At 46.5% G+C, this 27932-nt stretch overlaps 2 protein-coding genes across 6 annotated transcripts in view; one reads left to right on the forward strand and one right to left on the reverse strand.

Annotated features, from left to right (window-relative positions):
- Window positions 1-27932, forward strand: part of ST3GAL4 (ST3 beta-galactoside alpha-2,3-sialyltransferase 4) — a 1054305-nt gene that overhangs the window by 109615 nt on the left and 916758 nt on the right. The gene's annotated exons all lie outside the window — the stretch shown is intronic.
- FEZ1 (fasciculation and elongation protein zeta 1) overlaps window positions 7589-27932 on the reverse strand; it is a 51365-nt gene continuing 31021 nt past the window's right edge. Inside the window, exons 4-10 of one of the 5 annotated variants that reach the window (XM_013979543.3) lie at window positions 26807-26893; window positions 24250-24418; window positions 18943-19214; window positions 17625-17705; window positions 15519-15594; window positions 10650-10715; window positions 7589-7945 (exon numbers count right to left, since the gene is read on the reverse strand). In XM_013979543.3, the coding sequence (XP_013834997.1) occupies window positions 7929-7945; window positions 10650-10715; window positions 15519-15594; window positions 17625-17705; window positions 18943-19214; window positions 24250-24418; window positions 26807-26893 (768 nt within the window). In that variant the 3' untranslated portion in view covers window positions 7589-7928. Of the gene's footprint in view, window positions 7946-10649; window positions 10716-11309; window positions 11769-13591; window positions 15595-17624; window positions 17706-18942; window positions 21363-21662; window positions 22442-22466; window positions 23042-23718; window positions 24419-26806; window positions 26894-27932 lie in introns of those variants that run through there. The other 4 variants (XM_021063094.2, XM_084976587.1, XR_014815564.1 and 1 more) reach the window with 4 other exon arrangements.

Below are 27932 nucleotides of genomic sequence, written 5' to 3' on the forward strand. Positions count from 1 at the left end.
TAACCTAGCTCCCTACTGATGAAATCCCCCAGTACCTCCGGCCCAGTGGCAGCTTCGTCTCTCCCCCAGCCCCGACCCCCAGGGACTTCTCAGCTGGCGGCACTTTAAAATCATCCAGCAGGAGTTCCCGTTGCGGCTCAGGGAAAACGACTAGTAACCAATAGGTTTTGGGTTTGATCCCTGGCCTCACTCAGTGGGTTAGGGATCCAGCGTTGCTGTGAGCTGTGGTGTAGTTTGCAGACTCGGCTCAGATTCCATGTTGCTATGGCTGTGGTGTAGGCTGATGGCTATAGCTCTGATTCAAGCCCTAAGCTGGGAACCTCCATATGCCGCAGGTGTGGCCCTAAAAAGCAAAAAAAAAAAAAAAAAAAAAAAAAAAAAAAAAAAAAATTAAGATAAAATATAAAGTAAAATCACCCAGCAGCTTCGGAGGTGCAGCTCCTTCTTGATCTGCTAGACCAGATCATCCAAGGGTGCAGCTGTAGGGGCATTTTGTTTTTTGTTTTGTTTTGTTTTGTCTTTTCAGGGCCACTCCTGCAGCATATAGAAGTTCCCAGGCTAGGGGGAATTGGAGCTGCAGCTGCCAGCCTACGCCACAGCAACACCAGATCCTTAACCCACTGAGTGAGGCCAGGGATCAAAACTGCAACCTCATCGTTCCTTATTGGATTTGTTTCCGCTCGCCACAAAAAAAAAAAAGAAAAAAAAGAAAATTGTCTTCCTCCCTTTACTTACCATCCACCTGCAGCCTTGGAAGCCTGGCGCCTCCCAGGGCAGAAAGGCCAAAGTTTGCACAGACTCCCCTGACCCCTCCAGCTTCAAGGCCAAGAGCTGAGAGCTGCCCTCTGGGGGCAGATGGAAGAAGAAGAAACCCTCAAAAAGCTTTCTTCCAGGCTTCTTTCATATAAGGAGATCTGCAATTCCAGTCTCGAAACTCTATTTATTATTATTTTGGGGGGGCACCCATGGCATATAGAAGTTCCTGGGCCAAAGACAAATCCAAGCCATAGCTGTGACCTATACCATAGCTGCAGCAATGCCAGATCCTTAACTGCTGTGCCACAATGGGAATTCCTCACGCCTCTTGAATTAATCCTCATGTCCCCACCTGTGCGGCCTGATCATAAAGTATGTGAGGCTTCTGTGTGTGTGTCTGGGGGGGTCTGTGTGCTTCGTCTTCTGTCACTCTACCTGTATCCCTGACAATGAAAATAAATATGACTTTTTGCTCTCCACCCCCCACCCCCCCACTTCCCCACCAATAGACCTGCTGAGAAACCAGAATATGGTCCAGCTCTGCCCGTCTCCTTGTCCAGGAGAGCCCAGAAGTCACTGGTTCTAGAATCAGATGGGCCAACACTAAGCAGGATTTAGAGAGGAGGAAGGGTGGGGTGAGGCTGAATCTAGGGGAACAGGCCACATCCTATCTTTGTTTGTTTGTTTGTTTGTTTGTTTTGTCATTTCTTGGGCTGCTCCCACGGCATATGGAGGTTCCCAGGCTAGGGGTCTAATCAGAGCTGTAGCCGCCAGCCTATGCCAGAGCCACAGCAACGCGGGATCCAAGCCGCGTCTGCGACCTACATCACAGCTCACGGCAACACTTGATCCTTAACCCACTGAGCAAAGGCAGGGATCGAACCCGAAACCTCATGGTTCCTAGTCGGATTCGTTAACCACTGCGCCATGACGGGAACTCCCACATCCTATCTTGTTTTGGTTTGGCTTTCAGGTCTTCTGCATCTATTGGATTGAAAAAATAATGAGGCTCAAGAAGTCAGTGGGCCTGGCCCTTTCTCTACATTCCTTGACGTTTACCAGCAAAAATAAGTCATAAGTGGAATTCCCTTGTGGCACAGCAGGTTAAGGGTCCAGAGTTGCCAAGGCAGTGGCTCGGTTCACTCCTGTGTCTGGGGTTCGATCCCTGGACTAAGAACTTCCATATGCATGATTTCAGCCAAATAAACAAATCAGAATTTATTGAGCATTTAGCATATATAAGATACTGTAAATGATTCAAAACAACTGAGTTACTGGCATTATTATTAATGTTAATATTCCTATTTCTAAAATAAAGAGACAGGCTCAGAGAAATTAACTTTTCTCAAAATTATTTAGTAAATATGTAGTAGAGCTGGGATTTTTTTAACCTAAGCCCCAAACCCATGCTCTGCCTATGAGGTACTTTGCCTTCTGAGCTTTGGCTTGACCAGGCCTGGCCTTCAGGGTCAAAGGCAGAAGCTCCCATCTTCCCTGAAATCCTTGAGGGTTTTCCTCCTCTAAGTCTCCCAGATGAAACAGTTTCAAAGATATGGGACCCATGCTTTAGCCTGTTTCTCCCACAGGAGCCCACCTGCTCCCACTGGAACCATTTACACTTGGGGGAGCAGGAGGTGGCAGGACCTAGGTCCTTAAGACCTTGCTCTCCATACCTTTCTAGGAGGGGGGCTGGGGCTGCAGGAGGGGCCTGGGGAAGCTAGTCCTGGCGGAGAAGACACTGTGAACTGTCAACGGACTGGGACAAAGAAATGGGCACCAGCAAGGTCCATTGTGCCCTTGCTGATGATTGCTCAGAAGTGTCGTGGGGATGGATGCGTGAGGTCAGGAACGGCTGAGTCCTGAGATCTGTCAGAGATGACAGCTGACATCTAAGCCTCCCGCACTCTTGGCCCTGTAGGTGACTCTTTTCCTCTTGTTCAGAGGGCAAGGCCGGGTTCTTGGATTTTTTTTGGTCTTGACCACTGAGAGTAAAACCAGGTTGAACGAAGGAAGAAGGAAAAGGAAGCTTATCTCTGGGAGATAGAGCCCAGAATGGGCCCCAGACAAAGCGGGGAGGCCACTGAGAGCAGAGGGCAGGCCTGGGGCATTGTCAGATCTGGACCTTTGATGGGAAAAACAAAAAGATTCTGTTCAAGGAGGAGAGGAGAGAGAAGTAGAAATACACTGGGATTGAATGCAGACACCTGGCCTTTCACACACTGGCTTCTCTGGTTGTGTGATTCATTTTCCTGTTCTTGGGCAGGTGGGGAGTGGAAGAGAGAATGAAGGCAGACAGAGGATAGAGGAAGGAAAGAAAGAGAGGGAGGGAGAGAGAGAGGGAACTAAATGTATGTGTGCATGTCTCTGGGGTTTTTCAGACAAAGCTATTATCAAAATGCCAACCAGCGCCTGCCTGGCCAATTTGCATATTCCATGCTGTGCTCTTTGAAGCAGGATGAATATGCATGAGGGCTTGGGCGGGGTGTGGAACTGCTGGGCTATGGGTTAAGGTGGCTCATTGTTCTTTTAAAAGAAAGCCATTAATATGAAGCCAAGCACCTTCCTGGTCAGCAGAGTGGCCTCTGTGTCGCCTCTCATAAAGGGAAGAGGAGAGCCAAGCTCAGGCTCAGACAGAAATCCTAAGGACCCTTCTTTCATCCTCCCAAGGAAATAGATAATCAGGTACCATCAAGAACGGGAGCATCTCGTCTCCAAGAGCAGCATCTAATTACTCTCCCCTCCACGCATACTAATCATGGAGGTTGGCCCGGGTGGGAGTCGATGCTCCCAGCTCCCTCAGAAACAAGGCTGCCCCTCCCAGTTCATGCTTCTGCTTGTGGAGGGCTGGGCCCCTCGGATACACCCTGCTCTCAGCCTTTGCTGAGACCCCAAGTGCTCTCTGTGACTGGACTGTGTGGGGAGTCCCTAGGACACTGTGGTGCTCAAAACACAACTGTGGAGCGGACTCATCCACATCCTTTAGGACCTGGTTAATCATTCATCCTAAGATACCTGGAGGACCACAACCATGGCCATCTCCTCCCTGAAGATAGTTACTGAAGTAACTAGTAGCTGAAGATAGTTACTCTGTAGCTATCATTCCAATGAGCATGCAAAAGGTTTATTTCATCCTAAAAATTCAGTGTGTCTGGAGTTCCCATCATGGCTCAGCAGTGATGAAACTGACTAGTATCCATAAGAACAAGGGTTCGATCCCTGGCCTAACTTAATGGGCTAAGGATCCAGCGTTGCCATGAGCTGTGGTGTAGTTCGCAGACACAGCTCAGATCTGGCATGGCTGTGGCTGTGGTGTAAGCTGGTAGTGGCAGCTCCGATTTGACCCCCGGTCTGGGAACGTCCATATGCCGCAGGTGCAGCCCTAAAAAGACAAAAAAAAAAAAAAAAAAAAAAAAAAAATCCAATGTATCCCAGAAAACTTCGTGAACCAACACCCTTCCCTTTGGGTTTTCTTTCTGAGACACCACCTATGCCTTCCATCCTGAAATAGAGAGACAAGGATAGAGAATGCGGGGACGTTCCATTTGGACAAGAGCTTGTCCCTACAGGAGTCTTTGTTTCAGCTCTGCACTAAGGCTGCTGTTGGTCCCTACAGTGGCCATTTCCTTACCAAGACTAGACCACATCAGGCTTAGAAAACCCACATGGAGGCCTTTAACTGATGGGGACACACCTCCATAAAGGAACCTGCTGGCCAGACCAAGCCCCACCTGCCCAGGAGGGGGCCCCCACAGGTCTTGGCTCCCTAATGCCCCTGGCTGAGTGTGGACATCCTAGATGGATTTGAACTTTGCCATTGGGACTGACTGGAGTCTGAAGTATCCTCCTCCCTGGGATTCTTCCTGGACCTTATGATGGATGGTCCTGAAGGATTCAGAGAGGAGAGGTGGGGGGAGACGGTAACCACACCATCCATGCTTCCCAGGACAGACCCCAAGAGTCAGACTTCCAGCAACTCTGAAAACTTAGTAACACATCTCTAAACTTAATGCAAAGACCAATTCACCCAATGCCAGGAAACTCATTAAAATGCAGCTTCGGGGAGTTCCCGTCATGGCTCAGCAATAACAAACCCGACTAGTTTCCATGAGGATGAGGGTTCAATCCCTGGCTTCACTCAGTGGGTTAAGGATCTGGCATTTCTTTGAACTGTGGTGTGGCTTGGATCTGGCATTGCTGTGGCTGTGGTGTGGGCCAGCAGCTATAGCTCCAATTGGACCCCTAGCCTGGGAACTTCCATATGCCATGGGTGTGGCCCTAAAAAAAAAGATTCAGCTTCGGGTGAGGGTGGGGCTCTGAGTTTTGTTATTTCTTTCTTTCTTTTTTTTTTTTTTTTTTTTTTTTGTCTTTTTGCCATTTCTTTGGGCTGCTTCTGCGGCATATGGAGGTTCCCAGGCTAGGGGTTGAATCGGGGCTGTAGCCGCCGGCCTACGCCAGAGCCACAGCAACGCGGGATCCGAGCCGCGTCCGCAACCTACACCACAGCTCATGGCAATGCCGGATCGTTAACCCACTGAGCAAGGGCAGGGATCGAACCCGCAACCTCATGGTTCCTAGTTGGATTTGTTAACCACTGCGCCACGACAGGAACTCCCAAGTTTTGTTATTTCTAAGAAGTTCCTAGGTATTGTCTCGGCTGCTTGCCTGAGCCCCAAGTGTTGAGTAGTAGGAGCAGAGGAAAAAACTATGCAAAACCAGGAGAAACTGATTGAAGATCTCCCCTCAATCCCTGATGTGGACAAGAGAGAAACAGCAGCCGTTGCTGCCACCCTCCCTCCTCCTAGACTCACCTCCGATATGGAGCGTCTCCTTGACACTTGAGATTTATTTTTAACTGCCAGCAGCTTTGATTAGCTTGTCTCTGCTGCTTCAGACACCTGCTGGCAGGGTAAATTGGGGGAAAGGAGCAGCTGACCCAGATCTCTCAAACCCAAGGCAGGAAGGAAAGCTCTTGGGGAGTCACAGCTTCCCTGTAATTGGCTAAGTGTACATTGTGCTGAGGGCCACTCACCCCGATAGTGGCCCATTGCCCCATGGCCGTAGCACCAATGAACACTGGGCTTCAGTTTTTCCCTTTGTCAAAGCTCTGGTACTTAGGTCCCTTTTCTGACATCTGAGGACTTGCATGGGGACCTTGGGGTGCTTCCTTTCATCTTCCTATAGCAGCCAGAGCTCTGTCTACGCACAAGTCCTACTCTGTATGGATGCCTGACCAGAGTTGCAGGCACTGGTGTGGTTTCCCTGTTTGGGTCAGTCCCCCCTCACCTCCAGGGAAGATGGTACTGCTAGAAAAACAGAGGCCCAGGGAAAGAGAGGCAGGGCAACAAGAATGCCTTGTATTGGCACCTGCACCCATCTGCAGTCTGCTGCAGAGTTGCCCGTGTGACAAGGCATGGCTTTCCATGTGGTGTACAAACACCAGACTCCTAGGAGGGGTGGAGATCTAGCTGGAGCAGAGGCCAAGAGCCAGTCTGACTCCACCACTCTGTGCTTCTTGATCTCGGCTGTCTCTCAGGGTAATGCCACTACCTATGTAGGTTGCTGGGACATGAGAGAATCTGTAGGGGTGATGAAGCCTGTGGCAGGCACATAGCAAATACCTGATAAAAGGTTTTGTTTCAAGGGATTCCCATTGTGGCTCAGTGGGTTAAAAACCCAACTAGTATCGATGAGGATGTGGGGTCGATCCCTGGCCTCTCTCAGTGGGTTAAGGAGCTAGCGTTGCCATAAGCTGAGGCATAGGTCAAAGATGTGGCTCGGATCTGGTGTTTACATAGCTGTGGCCTACATAATTGCAGCTACGTAATTGCAGCTCTGATTTGACCCTCAGCCCAGGAACTTCCATATGCCCCAGGTGTGGCCTTAAAAAGAAAGAAAAAAAAAAAAAAAAAAAGGTTTTGTTTCAAGACAGGACTGTAAGATTCTGCAGAGTTTATAACATTCAAGCCAGAAGATGGAAGCCAGGAGGTTTCAGGTGGTGGTAAAGTTGAGTCCCCTCTGGATACGAGGACAGCTTTCACCTGTTGGTCCATCAAGGCTGGCAGCTGCCTGCCACTGATGCTGGAGCCTGCAGGGAGGAGCCAAGGGCTGCAGAGGCGGTAGGGAGGGCACCCAGGGTCAGAGGGTACCAGGGGTCGATGGGGGCAGTGGGGAAAGCAGGTGCAAGCCCCCAGGCTGGGAGAGCCCAATAGATCTGATGCCGTCCAGCCTCCAGGAAGCACCCTGGCCATCCAAACAGGAGGCTCCACGACCATCTGGCTCCCGCCTGAGCCTCACTTTCTATCTGCTCACTGCACAATCTTCTAACACACTCTGTAGCTGCCTTTAAAACTGCCAGGCAGGGAAGTTCCCGTTGTGGCACAGTGGTTAACGAATCCGACTAGGAACCATGAGGTTGCGGGTTCAGTCCCTGCCCTTGCTCAGTGGGTTAACGATCCGGCGTTGCCGTGAGCTGTGATGTAGGTTGCAGACGACGGCTCTGGCGTAGGCTGGCAGCTACAGCTCCAATTGGACCCCTAGCCTGGGAACCTCCATGTGCCGCGGGAGCGGCCCAAGAAATAGCAACAACAACAACAACAACAAAAAAGACAAAAGACAAAAAAAAAACTGCCAGGCAGGAAGCTCTTAGGAGACTTCAGACAGCAGCTGCCATGACCCACGGCAGGGCAAGTGCCCCACCCCCACCCCGCTGGTCCCTAAACACAGCGTTGGCTGCTGCAGGCCACAAATGGCAGAGAGGCAGCTCCACACCCTTTCTCTAGAGGTTTGTGCAACAGGGCCATGGGACACCACACTCCAAAGCACATGAAGAATATTAATTAAACGAAGGTTTATTTCAAAATTAGTCTTCGGGTATAAGCTGGTTTTGAGGGCTAGAGCCGGAGTACATCATGAGTGGTGACAGCATCTGCCATCCTCCGCAGACATGGGCGGGGAGGAGGCAACCACACCAGCCCTGCCCGTCGGTCATGCATCCAAGGGTTACTAGGACTAGAAGCCAACAGCAAAGGACCCCGCGCGCTTGCTCATTTTAATCCGGATTAAGCTATACACGTTTAAATACACGTCGGAGGCTACGTGGTGTCATGCAGTCCCTGGGGTGGGATGGCTCTTGCTCAGTGACCTCCACAGCAAGGCTGCTCCCAAGGGCAAGGTTAAGTAGGACAGAGCACTGGAAAGAGAAGAGGAGAGAAGATAGGTCAAAGCTAGTGTGGGGCCAGAGCTGCCAGCCCAGGGTGGCCATGCCCGGGGGCATCCCGCCAGCCTCTTGCCAGTGTCCTCAGCATAGAGAACTGTCCCCTTAGAACCAGGGAATGGTGACAATCATGTGTCTTCCTTTCAGAAGGAGGAAGAGACTAAGAGACTATTTTCAGTGTATTGATGAAGTGTGTGGTCTCTGACGCTCATCTGCTTGGGTTCGAATCCTGGGTCTGGCTGTTACTAATTCTACGACCTTTGGGAAATAACGTTTCCTACCTACCTGTGTTTGTTTCTCCATGTATACAGTAGACTGTGCCTCTGCCTACCTCACAGGGCTGCTCAGAGGCAAATAGAAAGTGCTCAGTAATGTTAACTAGTTTTATAAACTCACTGACATTTCAGTGGATCGTGAGGGGTAAAGTCTAGCACTCAGGCTCCCAGACATCCAGAACCCACTTCTATAAACCTCCTTGGAGAAATCCAATGCTCTTTAAAAACCTATACGAGTCAGAAGTTCTTCCCCATGTTTGGCCTAAATCCATCCTGCAGAAATTTAAGATAAATCTCTCTGATTCTTATGGAAAAAATACAACTCGGAGGTTCTAAACCGAAGTCCTCAAGCCTTTGGAAACTGTAACCAAAGTTGTCTGTGCATGTGGAGAAAAACCTAAGGGAAAAAAAGGATCTGACAATGAATGACCATCAGTGGACCCTGTTATGGAGTCAATGTTTGTGTCCCTCTCCACACCCAACCCTGCAGAATTCATGTTGAAGCCCTAACCCCTAGTGCAGCTGTATTTGGAGGTGGAGCCTCTGCGAAAGTGGGGTTCAATGGGGTCATATGGGTGGGGCTCTCATCTGATAGGAGCCGTGTCCTTGTGAGGAACACCAGAACATTCTGGTGTTCTCGCCTTACACTCACACAGAAGAAAGGCCATGTGAGGACATAGCAAGGAGATGGCTGTTTACAAGCCAGGAAGAGAGCCCTCACTAGAAACTGAATTCACTGTCCCCTTGGTCATGAACTGCTACCCTCCAGAGCTATGAGACATATATTTCTGTTGTTTAAGCCACCCAGGAGTCTGTTTTAGCAGCCTAAGCAGACTAATACAGATATTAGCATCCCCAGAGGAAGACAACTAGATGGTGGGTATCTCTTAATGGAAGTTGACAATCCCTGATAATACAATGCTTATCAAAAGATTTGTGAATGATTTTCCACTGAGTTCTCTGGCCCTGTCTGCTCTGGTCTGGTGTGGTATTCTGAATCTGATCAAGCTTCTAGCTCTGATGGGCAACAGGGAGTAGAAAAGGTGTAAGAACATATTAAATTAAACCATGAGGATGCAACTACCTGGCAAAAGCTAGATTGAGGAAATGCTATGGGGCAAACAACCTGGTTTCCATAAAAATAAAACTCAAAGAGAGAGGAAGTAAAGGGGAACCTATGTAATATATATTAAATGAGACAATATCTTATATTTCTATAATGGAAAAGAATCCGGAAAAGAATATGTATAAAACTGAACCACTTTGCTGTAACCTGAAACTCGCACAACACTGTAAATCAGATATACTTCAATAAACATAAATAAATAAGAGCCTTAAGAGCTATATTATGCAATTGCAATGCATGGACCGTCTTTGGATCCTGATTCAAACAAACCAACAAAAAATTTTATAGGGAAATCTGAACACTGGTTGAATAGTTAAAGATATTTTTTAAATTTAAATTTTTATAGTTGTGATCAAGATATTGTGACTATGTTTTTTGAAATAGTCCTTATGTTTAAGAAATGTACATTGAAATATTTATGGATGAAAAAGTATCTAATGCTTGGTCTATGCTTCAAAATAGTATGGAGATGAGAAGTTGGGTAGGGATATAAATGAGAGTAGATCGGCCATGAGTTGATGATCATTAAAGCCAAACGCTAAGTTCATGAGAGTTCACTATACCATTTACTATAGTTTTATTTATTTATTTATTTATTATTTTTATTTTTTTATTTTTTTTTGCTTTTTAGGGCCACACCCTCGGCATATGGAAGTTCCCAGGCTAGGGGGTCGGAACAGAGGTACAACTGCCAGCCCACGCCACAGCCACAGCAGTGCAGGATCGGAGTCGCATCTGTGACCTACACCACAGTTCACAACAACATCGGATCCCTAACCCACTGAGCAGGGCCAGGGACAAACCTGCATCCTCATGGTTCCTAGTCGGGTTCATTAACCACTGAGCCATAAAGGGAACTCCCTGTACTATTAAATATGTTAGAAGTTTTCACAGTAAAAGATGAAACAAAAAATATTTATGAAAGGATGGAACTAATCATGACTCTAGTTTGCTGCCTTTCAAGTAGCTGAAACTATTAGCATATTCCCAGGTTTTGTTTTTGCCAACTGAGCAGACCAAGTTTTGCAGAACTTGGACAATAAGTTTTTTGTTGGTTTGGCTGCTCTTCGCGTGGAGTCACTCTGGTGACTTGGGGGTGATGGAATCTTCTCCTCAGGCCTCCTAGCAACATCCAAAGGCAACAGCCTCCTCACAATTGTCCACTGAGTCTCCCGGCCATGCCCGGTCTGGACTGGCTTGGACACTCTGGGAGGACAGCTGTTCTGGGGGAGGGCCCCCAGAGGCAGCTTCTGCTTCCCATGGCCAGGGCTTCTCTTACCTTTTAAAATGTAGTCCGTCAGCAAAGTGGGCACCTTCTCATTATCTTCCTTCATGGCAAAGAGAACTGGGAGGGGGAGAGAGAGGAGCCAAGATGCATCAGGGCGCAGAGCTCTTCCAAGGCCAGACAACCCACCTATCCCGAGTGAGTGAGAGAGGTGACAAGGACTCCAGACATTCGCCGAGTACTGAGCAAAGTCTAGAAAACTCTCAGAAGAGTCAGCATTCCACCTGCTGATGAAGGAGAATCCACCAAGAGAGCCAGATAACTGATAACTTGATTTTTCCCTTTGTCTTTTGTCCTTTACCTTTTAAAATTTTTATTTCTTGGTCATCTATAATGTCCACTCTATCTCCTAAGTATCTCCTTTTTTTGGCCATGCCCACAGCATGCAGAAGTTCCCAGGCCAGGGATCGAACCCGAGCCACACCAGTGACTCAAGCCACAGCAATGACAACACCAGATCCTTAACCGCTAGACCACCAGGGATCTCCCTAACTATGTACCTTTAATAATTATAAAAATAAATAAAGCAGAGTTCCCACCATGGGTCAGTGGTTACAAACCCGTCTAGTATACATGAGGACATGGGTTCGATCCCTGGCTTTGCTCAGTGGGTTAAGGATCTGGCATTGCCGTGAGTGGTGGTATAGGTCACAGATGTGACTCAGATGTGGCATTGCTATGGCCGTGGTATAGGTCAGCAGCTGCAGCTCTGATTTGACCCCTAGCCTGGGAACTTCTACATGCCACAGAAGCAGCCCTAAAAAGCAAAATAAATAAATAAAGCAAATTTTAAAAGAATCAGCTTTCAGATGTAATCCAAATGTTAATAACAGCTGTCACATCACTGAGTTACTTATAAATCTATCTTTAAAGACATTCTATTCATATGAACATACATTATTATTAGAAAAGTTCTCACCTCCAGCTCTTTAATAGCAACGGAATTTAATTTAACAAATATCTATTTTTGGGAGTTCCTGTTGTGGTTCAGCAGTAACCAACCTGATTAGTAAACATAAGGATTCAGGTTCTATCTCTGGCCTTGCTCAGTGGGTTAAAGGATCCAGCATTGCCATGAGCTCAGATCTGGCATTGCTGTGGCTGTGGTGTAGGCTGGCAGCTGTAGCTCTGATTCGACTCCTAGCCTGGGAACTCCCATATGCCACAGGTATGGCCCTAATTACTCAATGCCCAGCACAGCGCTAGAATTTGCAGAAAGGCAAAAGTGTTAGCGACCCTCAAGGAGCTTACAGACTTCTTGTTTTGTGTGTGCTTGTTTTGTCTTTTTAGAGCCACACCTGCAGCATATGGAGGTTCCCAGGCTAGGTGTCCAATCAGAGCTGTAGCTGCCGGCCTACACCACAGCCACAGCAACACAGGATCCAAGCCTCATCTTGGACCCGCACCATAGTTCATGGCAACACCGGATCCTTAACCCACTGAGCAAGGCCAGGGATCGGACCTACATCCTCATAGATGCTAGTTGGGTTCGTTAACTGCTGAGCCATGATGGGAACTCCAGAATTCTTGTTGAAACGGGATATGACCTACCCATGAAGCAAACAAGAAGAAAGTTACTAAAGCCTAAAGGCTTCCTTTTTTTAAGTTTTAAAAATAGAGGAGTTCCCATTGTGGCTCAGCAGTAACGAACCCAACTAGTAAGAACCCGACTAGTAACCATGAGGTTGCAGGTCTGATCCCTGGCCTCATTCAGTGGGTTAAGTATCTAGGATTGCTGTGAACTGTGGTGTAGGTCACAGACATAGCTCAGATCCTGCATTGCTGTGGCTGTGGTGTAGGCCGGCAGCTGTAGCTCTGATTCAATCCCTAGCCAGGGAACTTCCATATGCCACATATGCAGCCCTAAAAAGCCAAAAAAAAAAAGTAGAAAGAAAGAAAAAAGTTTTAAAAACAGATCTTTTTTCTGTTATTAAACTAGGTGGCACTTTCTCATATTCATAATTTATGCTGTGAAAGCTTTGTAGAAAACCCTTTAAGAAAAGTATCTGGACTTTGTTTATAATATCAAAAAATGAGAATGGGAGTTTATCCAATGATAGATTACTTTATCACTAGATGTCTTAAGTAAACTATGGTATATATATATACACAGTCTTAAACAGCTTTATGAAAAATGAGAGCGATCAATATGTACAAGACATACTTATCAAAGGAGAAAGGCTGCAGAGCTTTGTGTATTAATTTTAGATGAATAAATAATAAATGCTAATAGCCACAGAACAAATCTGGAAGCATGTGCATGGAACAGTTATAAGTGGTTACCTCTGAGTGTGAGGCCCCAGAGGATGTTCCTTTCTGCCTTGTATCTCTACAGTGTCCGGCTTTTTCCAATGAACATGTAGTATTTTTTCAAGTGGTGAAAACACTACAGAGCAGCTGGCCTCAATGGCTAGGATCAGGAGGCAGCCGTAACAATGGAGGGACACTCGGTCCATTCCCAGGTCCTTGCTCTGCCTAGTTGCAAGTCAGAGTCATGAAGCTTGACTCCAAAACTCAGGAGTGGGTGAGGAACAGAGCCTGAGGGTGGCAGGAGTCCATGGCCAGGTCCAGAAAAAGAACTGGACCAGAGGCCCTCTAAGCATTGGTTTCTTTTGTCTCATTTCTTCTGTATTTTTGGGTATGAATTAATATCAATGTAACAGGCTGGAAATACTTTACACCTGAGCACAGAAGACTAAATGCTGCCCACCAAGAAGACAGAGCCATAAAAATACAACAAATGCACTCAGTTAATATGTGACTAAGGTGGAGTTCCCGTCGTGGCGCAGTGGTTAACGAATCCGACTAGGAACCATGAGGTTGCGGGTTCGGTCCCTGCCCTTGCTCAGTGGGTTAACGATCCGGCGTTGCCGTGAGCTGTGGTGTAGGTTGCAGACGCGGCTTGGATCCCGCGTTGCTGTGGCTCTGGTGTAGGCTGGTGGCTACAGCTCCAATTCAACCCCTAGCCTGGGAACCTCCATATGCCGAGGGAGCGGCCCAAGAAATAGCAACAACAACAACCAAAAGACAAAAGACAAAAAAAAAAAAAAAAAAAAAAATATGTGACTAAGGTGATCTCCAAAATCTAAAATGTATATGAACTGTCCAGTCCCCAGAGCTGGTCTTTGGCCGACATCCTTGACTTAGGAGGGGGACAAAAAGAAGACAGTGTTCGCAAGCCCACACAAGGATATGCCCAAAAAGAGAGCTTTCATAACCTGCAGGAGAATTGGTATTCAGGAAAGTTGGCAGCTTTTTCTTTGAAAAGGAATAAAGTATTATAATGTGGTATGTCCACATGACAGAAGAGAGAGCCATAAAAAGAATGTTAACCAAATGTTAACGGATGTGACTAAAATCATGATATGAAATTTTATAGCCAGTATAATCCCAACTATATGGAAAAGGCATAAAATACTGTGGCTGAAAAATACCACAGTGCAGGGAACCAGAAGTTATTTGTTTCCCTTTGTTCACTTTTCTATGTTTCCAAAGTATTCTAAATGATGGATATACTCCAGCTTTGAATGTTTTAAATGAACTTGAAAAATATAAACAAACCCACTGTTTCTTAATTAAGACGAAAGGATTTTACATTGCATTCCTGAACAGGTATCTGTAATAAATTTATAACTCTTCCCTTTTTTTAAAAAAGAGCATGAAGTATATCAACCTTCATAATTTGTCCAAATTATTTTCCAAACGCTTACTCCTTGTGACAACATAAACACCAATAAATGTCAGCTCATTTCTATCTGCTCCCTTTAAAAAAAAAAAAAAAGAACAACCTTAGTGTGTATTTATGCAAATAAAGGAGCTTCAAATGAGTTAAGAGGAAGCCGAGGTACTTTGAATTTAAAATTCCAGATTCTCAAGGTCGCAGTATCCACTGATGTAGGCAAGATTTCTGTTTACCAGAACCTCCTGCTTTAGTTCTCCAAAATTCGAAAAATGAAACTGGGCACCTTTAGCACTGGGCCTATCTCCCCCAGTGAAACCAATGAAGCTCTTCTTCCCATCCCCTAGAGCATCAAACAGCCCCGTGGCAGTCCCATCCCTCAGAGGCTGCATGGCAATGGGCTGGGCAGCCTGGTTAGTGTGTCACTCAACTCGGTCCACAGCCCACGGTTGCCAGGGAGACGGATGTTCTCCTGATTCACTGAGCCTGTCCCCACATCTCAGCCTAGGATTTTTCTCTTCCTAAAAGAATTAAGCTGACACTGATGGCTAAGACCATGTGCCCCCGGCCCTTTGGGGGTTGTAGTGTTTGATGTATATTTTGCCTACCAAAGGCCCTTTATCACGTGCTGTTTTCTCCCAGAGCTCACAATGTGTATTAATATTACTTGACAATAGAGTCCAAGTGTAGGAGAGGAGACAGTCATTGCCTAGAAGGAAACCCAGACTCTAATCTCTCCACTCAGCCTTACCCCACCCAAGGAACCTTGCTTCTCATTAAAAACACAGCCAGTCCCATGGACTGGGCTGCCTGCCTTTAGAGACACAAGTTCTGACAAGACAACTTCAGTCTGCAGAAGAAAGAACAGACAAGGCAGAGAGTGCACAGCCTTGGGAACTGTGTGTGAACCACAAAAAGCCCCTGCACACCACTGCTGCCCCCCGACCGCCCCAACCTCTTCCTTACAGGAACCAGGAGTAGACAAGGCAGATCTGGCTACCGCTGCAGAGCCCTCTGCTTTTACCCCATGCAAGGGACATGATGCAACGGTGTGGAGCACATTTTGACCCATCGAAACTGCTCCGGTACCTCAGGTACCGTTTCAATGACACCAAGGGTACAGCCCACAGGGCATGGGGGAAAGAGGTGAGCAGGTGGTCTGGCCGAGGATGGGAGAAACTCACTGTTGGTCAGCATCTGGAGGTCTTCCACCGACGGGGGCGAGGCCTTCTTCTCATAAGGGATGACTGTGTTCAGATACTAGGAAACACATGGGGCATGTGGCACGTGAGACAGAAGCATGGTTCCCAGAGGACTGAGATATGGCTGACAACTTGCATGGGGATCGTGATTTTGTCTAAGAAACACCATCTGTCAAATTCGACATCCTTGACAACACCCATATAACGTACCCACCATTGCCTCGGGAGTTTACTTCTGTCTTTGGAAAATGTCTCTTTAAACTTAAGACTTTCCCAGAGTTCCCATTGTGGCTCAGTGGAAAAGAATCTGACTAGGATCCATGAGGATGCAGGTTCATTCCCTGGCCTTGCTCAGTGGCTTAAGGATGTGGTGTGGCCATGAGCTGTGGTGTGGGTAGCACCACACTTGGCTCAAATCTGGCATTGCTGTGGCTGTGGTGCAGACCGGCAGCTGCAGGTTGGATTCGACTCCTTGCCTGGGAACCTCCAAATACTGTGGGTGCGGTCCTTTAAAAAAATACCAAAAAAAAAGGTAAGACTTTCCCATAGTAGCCAGGAAAAATGTCTCTTCACTCCAACTAATATATTCTTCTGACAAAAGGGAATTTTTGATTATTTAGGAATCCTGGTGAGCTTTTTCTCCTTTAGGCTGAGAGCAGAGAATATTCTAAGGGGGCAGAGGGATTATATTTTCTTATCCTCTGCAGTGTAATTTGAGAATGAATGGTTTCTCTTTTGTCAAAATGACAGGTGAGAAAACCTCAACCCCACCCTGGGTCTGTGATGTTGAGTTTGCTCCCTCTGCTGGAGATGAGATGCTCCTACAACAGAGTCATTTTAGGGTCGGGGGATAGCAAAGAACACTGGCCAGAGAGACCTGGAAGGTTCTGAGGGAGCCTGGGGTTGTGAACGAGAAGAGCACTAAGTTAAAAGCCAAGAGGCTTGTGTTTTATTCCTAGCCCGTATTGTTTTTTATTCCTGGCCCTGCTACTAGCAGTGTGGCCTTGGGAAAATGCCTAATCTCTCTGGGCCTTAGTTGTCACCGCTGTGAAACGAGAGGACTGGGTTAAACTTCCGAAAATCTCTTCTCAGATCATAGTTCCAGAATTCTAACACTTAGGATTCAGCTACAAATATGTCTAAAACATATGCAGTTCTTGTGCAGAATCTCAATCTCGTTGACACACAGCCTCGTCTATTAGACGATGCATTCATTGAGGGCAGGACCAGGACCTGCTCATCTTTGTATGGCCTGAGAGCCCAGCATCGGAGCTTAGCAGAGGGCAGGCTCCCAACAGCCAGAAATGCAAGCCACTCCTCAGGCAAGTAATTGACTAAATGGAGTCGAACAAAAGACCTGCAGTGTGGGTTACAGTCAACGGGGCAACTAAAGGGCAGTCTTGATGGGACGGGCTTAGCTGGTGGCCCAGTGTTGGGGAATTAGTGAATCTCTTGGATGGGATCTTTCATGAAGTAAATTCCCCTTTAATGCAGTTTTTTCTTTTTTTTTTTTCTTTTTTTTTCTTCTGTCTTTTTTTTTTAGGGCCATAGGTATATTTTACCTCCAAGGTATATGGAGGTTCCCAGGCAAGGGGTCGAATCAGAGCTACTGCTGCCGGCCTCAGCCACAGCCACAGCAACTCAGGATCCAAGCCACGTCTGTGACCTACACCACAGCTCACAGTAACCCCAGATTCTCAACCCACTGAGAGAGGCCAGGGATTGAACCCATGCCCTTATGGATCCTCATGGATCCTAGTCAGGTTTGTTTCTGCTGAGCCGCAATGGGAAGTCCCTGCAGTTTGTTCTCAAAACAACTTAACTCATAGGTCTACAAGTAGTGCTGAGTTTTAAGTTTTATCCATGCCCTATGATATCAGAGCTCAAAAAACTATTTGCCTTTAAAAAGACACTTTCTGTTCCTCCTTGAAGTGGAAGAAATTCTTAGGACATCCCCTCTCCCTCCCCTTCCCCTCACCTAAGCACTGAGATAATTCTAGTACTTCACCATCTCCCTGCCCTCCCAATTGTTGAGGCCAAGTCGAGAGAGTTTGAGAAGAAAGCTGGGAGCAGGGAGATGGGTTGTACCTGCTTGTCAGTTCCTGAGGGGCCAAAAGTCTGGCGGATGCCGCTCTGCAGGATGTTGGAGATGCCTTCCATGCTGAAGCGCTGGGGAAGGATAGAGAGACTCAGAAGGGCAAATGCTTCCTGCTCAGTACACATCACCCGGGACTCTTGGGTCCTTCCTAAGCTACCCGGACCCATCAGTCTCCACAGTGTCCCAATTGCAGCCCCAGCTTCTGCCCCTGGAGGGTAAAGGACCTGGGCTAAGAGACAGGATTTCAGCCCGAGCTTTGCAGGAAGAAAGAGAAGAGTCTCAAAGACTCTTCTGCAATGAGTCTCCCTCCTCCCCCTCACTGTGCACGCCTGGCTTTCCCCACTGCAGCCTCCTTTGTGCAAATAGAAACATAAAGCAGCATGGGGAAATTTGGGCAGATGACGATGCAAATATCTCAGGGAAAAAAAACAAATGCCCAGCTATTAGGAAAGGCAGATGTACAGCAAGCATCCTCATCTGGAAAGATTTTTCCAAATGCACATGCCTGGCCCAATTCAGTAGGTCTGGGAAAGAGCCCAGGAAAAGGTATTTTGAGAAAGCTCCTTCAATGATTCTGCTGAGTGTCCCTGATTAAGTACCACTGGTTAGAAGAATCAGTCAACAATAAGGTGAGGAGTTCCCGTCATGGATCAGCAGTTAATGAACCCAACTAGTATCCATGAGGATGTGGGTTCGATCCCTGGTCTTGCTCAGTGGGTTAAGGATCCAGCATTGCTGTGAGCTGTGGTATAGGTTGCGGACACAGTTCCGCCGATCTTTCATTGCTGTGGCTGTGGTGTAAGCTAGTGGCTACAGCTCCGATTGGACCCCTAGCCTGGCAACCTCCATATGCCACGGGTGCAGCCCTAAAAAGACCAAAAAAACAAAAACAAAAACAAAAAACCCCAAACCAATAAGGTGAGGCATCTAATGTTTAAATCCTGAAACACCCTGCTGACATCCTAAAGAGATGAGTCAGGACTGTGAGCTGTGCTTGGTAGCAAGGACTCAGACCCCAAGTCCCCTCAATCCTAAATGCCCTCACCCCACTTTCTGCAGTCTTGCCTGTGAGAGCATATCCGCAGTCACTTATTTTCTAGTGTTACCTCCTGTCTCCTCCAGTTAGACCAGGCATCCTCTCAGGAAGCAGAGGAGAGAGGTGGGCTCTTCCCCATCTCATGGCCTCGCTGTCTGGCCACATGTCCTGCTCACAGTCACTGCTCAGGACAGGTCTGTCTGAGGCCATGGCAGGACTGGTCCTGGGGCTGACAGTGGGAACCTGGTCCCCCAGCTGGGCTGTCCTTTTACCTTGAGAGGCATCTGGCTTCCCTTCTCTATCCGGCTGCTCTGCAGGCTCAGCCCTTTCTCTTTCCGTCTCTTCTTCATCATTTCTCGCTGCTCCTTCTGCTTGTTCTGCACCTCGATGAGCACCGTGATGAAGGAGTTCTTCACTTCCTTCTCAAACTCCAGCTCGTCCCGGCGGGCCAGCTGCTGCACCAGCTCCTCCGAGAAGTCTCGGATGGCACCCTCCACCTGGTCCAGCAGCTCCGTCAGCTCGGACCCAGACATGTGCCTCAGTCCTGCAGGAAGAAGACGGTCCCGCAGGGACACCACATCCAGCCCAGCCCACTGGAGAGGGTCCCTGGGCCTAGGCTGCCTGAAGGGTCTGGAGGAGACTCTCAGCCTATGGCTCCCCAAAAGGCCACGAAAGACCTTCACAATTTAGGGGTGTGCCAGGGGGAGGCCCTGTTATCAACTATGGAAGAGAACATCATTTTGGGGAAACAGAGGAAGAAGGAAAAACAGCCTCCAAGGAGCCCTGTGAACTCTGTCCACAAAAATGTGTTTGGGCAGATGTGTGGCTTTTTGATCCTCATCCTCCTATTTTTCCTCTGTCTCTATAATATTCCACACGTGAAGTGGGTCAAGAATTGGAGGGGGGAAAACATGAAAAAGAGGCTTGGCATCTGAGCTGAAGAGCTATAGAGAGGTAGTGTTTATTCCCCAACCTGATCAAGACACAGCAGGCAGCAAAATAGGCAGAGTGATCTGAGACTTTCTGTATACCTACTGTCCTGTGTCGCAGGGCATGTATCCAAAAATATGTGAAACATGTAAAGATGGGTAACATGCATAGAAAAATAAGCCTGGCTCATTGGTACTCAAGTCCCTACTACTGTTAAAGAAAAGGAAAGGGAACTTTGGATAACGGGACACAGATCACTTTACTTTAAATTCTTGTCCCCTAAGACTTCTTCATCTAAAGTAGATTATGGAGGTTCCTCAGAAAACTAAAAACAGAATGACCATATGATCCAGCAATCCCACTCCTGGGCATATATCTGGACAAAACTATAATTCAAAAAGATAAATGCACCCCTATGTTCATAGCAGCACTTTTCGACAATAGCCAAGACATGGAAACAACCTAAATGTCCATCAACAGATTTATTGATTAAGAAGATGTGGTATATACATATACCACATCTTCTTAATCAATAGGTATATATACTACTCAGCCATAAAAAAGAACAAAATAATGCCATTTGCAGCAACATGGATGCAACTAGAGATTCTCAGACTAAGTGAAGTGAGTCAGGAAGAGAAAGACAAATACCATATGATACCACTTAAATGTGGAATCTAAAATATGGCACAAATGAACCTATCTACAAAACAGAGAGAGACTCATAGACATAGAGAACAGAACTGTGATGTCAAGGGGGAGGAGGAGGGAGTGGGATGGACTGGGAGGGTTTTTTTTGTTTTGTTTTGTTTTGTTTTGTTTTTTTGTCTAGACTGGAAGTTTGAAGTTAGTAGATGCAAACTATTACATTAAGAGTGGATAAGCAAAAAGGTCCCACTATATAGCACAGGAAACTATATCAAATCACTTGGGATAAATCACAATGGAAGACAATATAACAAAAGAAATGAATACTTATGGCTGATTGGGTCACTTCGCTGTACAGCAAAAATTGGCAAAATACTGTAAATCAACAGTATTTTAATAATAATAATAATAATAAAAGTAGATGGGGTGGAGTTCTGTTATACATTATCACTACAGCATCTCAGGTCATTGCTAAGGTGTGGGTTCGACCCCTGGCCTGGAAACTTCCACATGCAGTGAGTACAGAAGGAAAAAAAAAAACCTATGGATTTAGCAATTAAATTTAATTATTAAAAATGAAGTAGAGGAGCTTCCATCGTGACTCAGCAGTAATGAACCCGACTAGTATCCCATGAGGATGCAGGTTTAATCCCTAGCCCACTCAGTGGGCTAAGGATCCGGCGTTGTGGTGAGCTGCAGTGTAGCTCGCACATTTGGTTTGGATCTGGTGTTGCTGTGGCTGTGGCGTAGGCCAGCAACTGTAGCACCCATTCGACCCCTAGCCTGGGAACTTCCATATGCTTCAGGTGTGGCCCTAAAAAAGAAAAAATAAAGTAGATTTGGGAACATCTTTTCAAATGAGCCCCTTTTTAATGGCATCTTTTTTTTTTCTTTCTTCATTTAAAAACACTTTTGGGAGTTCCCACTGTGGCTCAGTGCTTAACGAATCCGACTAGGAACCATGAGCTTGCGGGTTCGATCCCTGGCCTTGCTCAGTGGGTTAAGGATCCGGAGTTGGCGTGAGCTGTGGTGTAGGTTGAAGACACAGCTTGGATCTGTCGTTGCTGTGGCTCTGGCATAGGCCGGAGGCTGTAGCTCCGATTAGACCCCTAGCCTGGGAACCTCCATATGCCACGTGAGCAGCCTTAGAAAAGGCAAAAAGACAAAAAAACAAAAACAAAAACAAAAACCACTTTTGAAGTAGAGTGGATTTACAATATTGTGTTAATTTCTGCTGTACAGTAAAGGGATTCAATTATACACACACACACATCCATTCTTTTTCAGCTAATGGCATCTTTTGTTTCCACATCAGGACCCATCTTCCTTTTTGCTTCTGCCCTGCCCGGGTATTTGCTGACTTGCTCTGACCTTCCCCTTTCTTTCACTCTTGGGAGCTGTCCTCCTCCTTCTGTTTTTGCCATTTCACTCTGCGTTTCAGCTATTTTCCTGAGTCTGGGCTGAACAGTTCTATGTGTGGGACCTTTGTGTGGTGGAGAATGGCCTGACTGGGGCAGCTGTGAAAGCAGCGCCACCGCCAAATCCACTTCAAGGTTCCCAACAGATTCCTTCTGCTTGCCATCGCCCGCCTCTGCTCTTCAGGGCCCCAGAGGGCACGGTTCTTCAGATCACGGCTCTCTTTTCACCACTCTTTGAATCCATGTTGGGACCTTTATATCCTGACTATCCCTTCTCTCTCTCGCCGCCGCCTGATCCCCACCCAGGATCTACTCGCAGGGAGTGAGGCCCCTCCCGCAGTACAGTTGCCATTATCCCTACAGATTGATGAAATTAATCCTAGGTTCTGCCGCTGCTGTCACACCTTTTAATTTCACGCTTCATCCACCTCTTTCTTTGCAGGATCATAATTACTACAAACCTGTTGTCAGAGAGTTAATTCGATACAGAGATTAAGAATGTGGACTCTGCAGTTAAACTGCCTGCCTTCGAATTTGGGCTCCACCCCTTACCACTTGAATGTGGGGTAGGGGAAAATACAAATTAAAAATAAGAGGCTTAGGAGTTCCCATCATGGCGCAACGGTTAGCAAACCTGACTGGCATCCATGGGGACGTGGGTTCCATCCCGGGCCTTGCTCAGTGGGTTGAGGATCTGACATTGCCGTTAGCTGTGGTGTAGGTCACAGACGCAGCTCAGATCTGGCATTGCTGTGGCTGTGGTGTAGGCCGGCAGCTGTAGCTCCGATTTGACCCCTAGCCTGGGAAGTTTCATCTGCCATGGGTGCAGCCCTCAAAAGACAAATAATAAAATAATACAAAATTTTTTTTTAAATTAAGACGCTTGAAAATACAACAACAACAATAATAATAATAATGAGTGTTGATTCTCCCGACTGAAAATAAGGGAAGAGACTTCCCCTCTCCACCACCTCCCTTTCCTTTCAGAATCTCTTTCTCTGTCCTTTTCAAATGTATACCAATCATTTTAATGGTTAAACAGGCCTCTTGCCAGTCTCGGGACTCAGGCATGTTTCCTGAAGCATCTGGGAGCTGCTGCTTTGAAAGTCATCATTGAGAAAGATCACAGGGAACTAACTTGCCACTTGACTCCAAATTGCGAAATTTAATCAATGAAGGAGTTGTGTCCACTTGGTGGTGACAACTGTGCGATTTCTTTCCAGTTTTGCAAGCCCTTTATCGAACTGACCGGGATGTACAGCACATTCTGACCTAAAGTTATTCAATAATAAAATTGTTTTCTTTCTCCTCTACTTCCGTGGAGAGGTTTTCTGGATGGGGAAGGGATTTTACTTTTTAATTATACTCCCCCAACGGTGGCCTCCAACAAGTCGCTTAACCTCTCAGAAGATTCAGCTCAATCCTAACAGCTCAATCCTGCAGGTGTGGCCATAAATTTTTTAAAAAAAAATTAATTTAGGATTTCCCGTCATGGCTCAGCGGAAATGAACCTGACTAGTATCCATGAGGATGAAGGTTCAATTCCTGGCCTCGCTCAGTGGGTTAAGGATCCTGCATTGCTGTGGCTCTGGCATAGGCCAGCATCTACAGCTCTGATTCGAACCCTAGCCTGGGAACCTCCATATGCCACAGGTGAGGCCCTAAAAAGACAAAAAAAAATTGATTTAATTTAAAAAATAAAACACAAATATGAGATATTATTATCATTCCCATTTGTTTTGTTTGTTTGTTTTTTAGGGCCACATCCGAGGCATGTGGAAGTTCCTGCTAAGGGTTGAATTAGAGCCGTAGTTGTTGTAGTTGCTGTAGTTGTTGGCCAGCTCACAGCAATGCTGGATCCTAAACCCACCGAGCAAGGCCAGGGATGGAACCCATGTTCTCATGGATACTGGTCGAGTTTGTTAATGCTGAGCCACAATGGGAACTCTGTATTTTTTTTTTTTTCATTGACTTTAAGGCAGCAACCTTTTGAAGAGAGGGTTCAGAATCAGAGCTACAGCTGCCGGCCTATACCACAGCTATAGGCAATGCAGGATACAAGCCGCATCTGCGACCTACACCACATCTCACGGCCACATTGAATCCTTAACCCAATGAACGAGGCCAGGGATCGAACCCTCAACTTCATGGTTCCTAGTTGGATTTGTTTCCGCTGCACCACAGCAGGAACTCCAGTTTTACCATTTTAATTTTGCTTAATTTAACAAAGGCATTGCCTCCTGCTTTGCCACAATGGGATTGGCAGTGTTTTGAGAGCTCTGGGAGGCAGGTTTGATCCCCAGCCTGGAATAGTGGGTTTAGAATCCAGCATTGCCACAGCTTTGGCTTAGGTCAAGACTGCGTTTTGATCTGATCCCTGGGCCAGGAGCTCCTTACGCTGCAGAGAGGCCAAAAATGAAAAAAAGAAAAAGAAAAGAAAGGAAGAAAAGAAGGAAGGAAGAAAGAAAGAAAGACAGGCATCGCCGACTACTTAGATTCAAGGCTCCGCTAGCTATGTGAGCCAGGTGCCCTGCCTGGCAGAGCCCTGTTCACCATGGGCAGACCTGCCCCCATGAGCCTCACCTTCATAGGACCAGTTGTTGTCAAAGGTCTGGGTCAAGGCCTGCATCTCCTGCAGGAGGACGGAGTCCGCCTGGGAGGAGGTCTCTCCCCCATCCTCCTCTTCCAGAACCTCCTCTTCCTCTTCAGGGTCCGGGGAGTTCTGCATCATCTCCTCAATCTCCTCAATCACCTGTGGAAAGGACACAAGGGAGCGCTCGCTGTTCTCTTCTGTGGGGACGGTCCAGCTTAAATTTTGATCAGTTAAGGATGTTCCTAATTTGCTGTCTGTAAAATTCCTAAAGCAATATTGTTACTTAATAAATACTGAATAATCATAAAAATAGATCTGATTGAAGGCTTCCATATACTCTCCCTTTAATGTACAGCACCCTTTAATGGAAAACCTCTTCCAAGAACACCATTTAGATGAGTGCTTTATTGGAAATAAACTGCTCTTTCAGGAAACAATGCAGAGCTGCCTGGAAGGGAACATTTACTTCAATTTGCTGAGTATTTTCTTTCTAAGTGGGGAAATATTTTATCTACCCAGCTCTAACGCAAAACCCAGATCATTAATTGCTTGTGACTGGGAAAAAACAAAGTGTTCCTCGGACAACTCAAAATGGGGAGTTGCTTTTTACAGAGAGAAAAACAGCTATTCCTCCAGAATTCACCTGGACAGGAACTAAAGCTACCCAACAACAAGTGCAAATGAAGATAAGGAAATAATAAAAGGATGGGGAGGAGTTCCTGTCGTGGCTCAGCGGTAACGAGCCCGACTAGTATCCATGAGGACTCGGGTTGGATCCCTGGTCTCCCTCAGTGGGTTAAGGATCCAGCATTGCCACGAGCTATGGTGTAGTCGCAGATGTGTCTCGGATCCTGTGTATACGTAGCTGTGGTGAAGGCTGGCAGATGCAGCTCCGATTCAGCCCCTAGCCGGTAAACTTACATGTGCCACAGGTGTGGCCCTTAAAAAAAAAAAAGCAAAAACTGAAAATAAAAGGTTAGGAAGAGTCTGGAGAGGAGAAATAACCTAGACTCCTATGGAGGGACAGCACCTTGAAAAGAGAGTAAAATTAGAGAACAGCCAAAAGGAATAAGATCGAACGATTTTGTACATTAATTGTTTACACATGAAGAAAATGGAGGACGCAAAGACCGCTTCTGAAAAGGAGCCATCCACGAGTCTGGTCATAACGGTGCATCTGATTTATGTTTTATTTGTCTGTTCTCCATGTCGTGATGGTCTCTGGCTCCAAGGCCACTGGTCTTTGAAGTGGATTCCTTTATGTTAGGCTGACCAAAGACAAAGGCACGTAAGGTCCCCTCCTTTAGGATAATTTCTATTTTATCCCCAAGATTTTTCCATCCCCACTCACAATTTTAGGGGAAACTTTCTGACTACTGCAAGCCGTTCAGAGAATGCAGGCAAATGTCACAACCTCCTTCAGAACTTTATGGCTGAAGTTCTCTTTCTCTCAGCGTAGTCGCCATTAAACTTGCATCACTGGATTTTATGTCCCCCCACATTCACAAGAATAATGCTATAGCCCCTATGCCTTTTAATCCAGTTCCCTTTAATCGCTTGATCCTTATCTGTTTACATCCCACCTTTTACCACAGATATGAAAGAAGCTCCTGCTGGAGCTTTTTCTGAACCACTCTGTGCAAACATTTGAAAGGTGCTTGTTCAAGACAAGTGCGATAGGGAGTTCCCATTGTGGTGCAACGGAAACAAATCTGACTAGTATCCATGAGGATGAGGGTTCGATCCCTGGCCTCGATCAGTGGGTCAAGGATCCGGCATTGCTGTGAGCTGTGGTGTAGGTCAAAGAAGCGGCTTGGATCTGGTGTTACTGTGGCTGTGGTATAGGCCAGCAGCTGCAGCTCCAATTTGACACCTAGCCTGGGAACTTCCACATGCTGTGGGTGCAGGTCTAGAAAGCCAAATAAATAAATAAATTTAAAATTTTTAAAAAGACAAGCTCTCATAACTTTTTGTTGACTGAAAGGCTAAGGAATCCAGAGACCCAGGAATAATCTCCCTAAGTAACAAATTATTAAACTCAAAACATAAGTAACAATAAAATGTGAAGCAATATATATACAAATGAGTGTCTCTAAGATTCCCTTTGGAAGGCTCAACATTTTCAGTGTTCTATGAAATATGAGAAAATATCCACCACTTGAAAGCCTCATCTGCCATTTCTATTCTTGTGAGAACACTTATTTGGAACCCTTGTTGAATAAAAGTCTTGACTCCAAGCACAATGAGTTGCAATTAAGAGGCTTAGCAGGAAATGAGGGCGGTAGGCCCTGTGCCTGTCTCTGGCTCATACCAAACACAGACCCATCAAACACACACATCAGGAATTATATTCCTATTTACTGCAGGCGGGTAAAGCGAGGCATAAAGAGACATGAATCCCTTATCAAAGACACCTTAAGTTATCGACACAGCCACAACTAGGCCATACATTTTTCTATCACCTGAATGGGATGTGGACAAGTGTGTACTCTGACTTTCTCACTGTCAAAAGAACAGAAAGTTCCATGAACCAAGAAAGATTTGTACCTGATCTGCTGTGAGTAGAGGCTCCTCGTTGATACCAGAATCATGTTCACTCTTCTCATTGAACTCTTCCTCTTCCTTCTCATGGATCTGGAAGGGGGGTGTGTGTGGAATTCTGATTGACCATCAACAGAGCTAGGACCCTCTCCAGTCTCTAGAGTAGATGAGAGGCCAGACAGAGGCCTCTCCAGCCATCCACTGTGTCAGGAGAGACTCTGAAGAGGTGTCCGGAGTTTCACCCCATTCCAAACATACCCCACCCACACAGCATGCATCAGTGGGTCCCGCCTAGTCTGAAAAAGACAACAGGTGTGTGTGGCCAGCACTACTCTGACCCAAATGGAGCAGCATGTTCTTTAACCCACAGATAGTTCAGCTTTAAGTAAATAGGGAACCTCCTCAAGGTGAGTTATAATGGCAACAATGCCTGCAGCAAAGGCACCCTTGTTTACATAAGAGTTTCAATCTGAGGATTTGTTTCAGATTTTACTTTATTAGACATTTTAAGGGGTGGGTTTTTCCAGTCCATCTGGTTGTGCTTTTATTTATTTATTTACTTATTTATTTTCAGGCCACACCCTCGGGATACAGAAGTTCCCAGGCTAGAGACAAAATCAGAGCCACAGCTGCCAGACATGAGCTCCATCTGTGACCTATACCACAGCTGCACCGGATCCTTAACCCACGGATCGAGGCCAGGGATCAAAATCACATGTTCATGGATACTAGTCAGGTTCACCACTGAGCCACAACAGGACCTTTCAGCTAGATGTGCTTTTAAAATGTGATGAGAAGCTGTTGTGTCATTGGAATCTAGGCATGGTGTCATAGCTGATGAAAGAAGTACTGAGGTGACAGGGGCATTCCACAGAACAACCTGCCCACAGGAACCAAAACCAGACTCAATAGCAAGAGCAAATATTGAAATGTTTGCCCTTTGTCCCCCAAATTCCATCCTCCCAGGTGAGACTCTGAAAGTGCACAACCACCAAGATTCTAGATGTTAAAGTCCAGCAAGGTCTTCATAGCGTACCTGACTTTACTGACCACATCCCAACAGCCATAGCCTGCACTGTTGTTCAAATCCTGCACAACATAAACCACCTTACAAGATGTCTGTGTCCAGAAA

This window comes from Sus scrofa, chromosome 9 (genome assembly GCF_054392235.1).
Source record: "Sus scrofa isolate SSC_HxYL_T2T_F1_AM1 chromosome 9, Sscrofa_HxYL_maternal_Yorkshire_Landrace_v2.0, whole genome shotgun sequence".
Lineage (NCBI taxonomy): Eukaryota > Metazoa > Chordata > Mammalia > Artiodactyla > Suidae > Sus > Sus scrofa.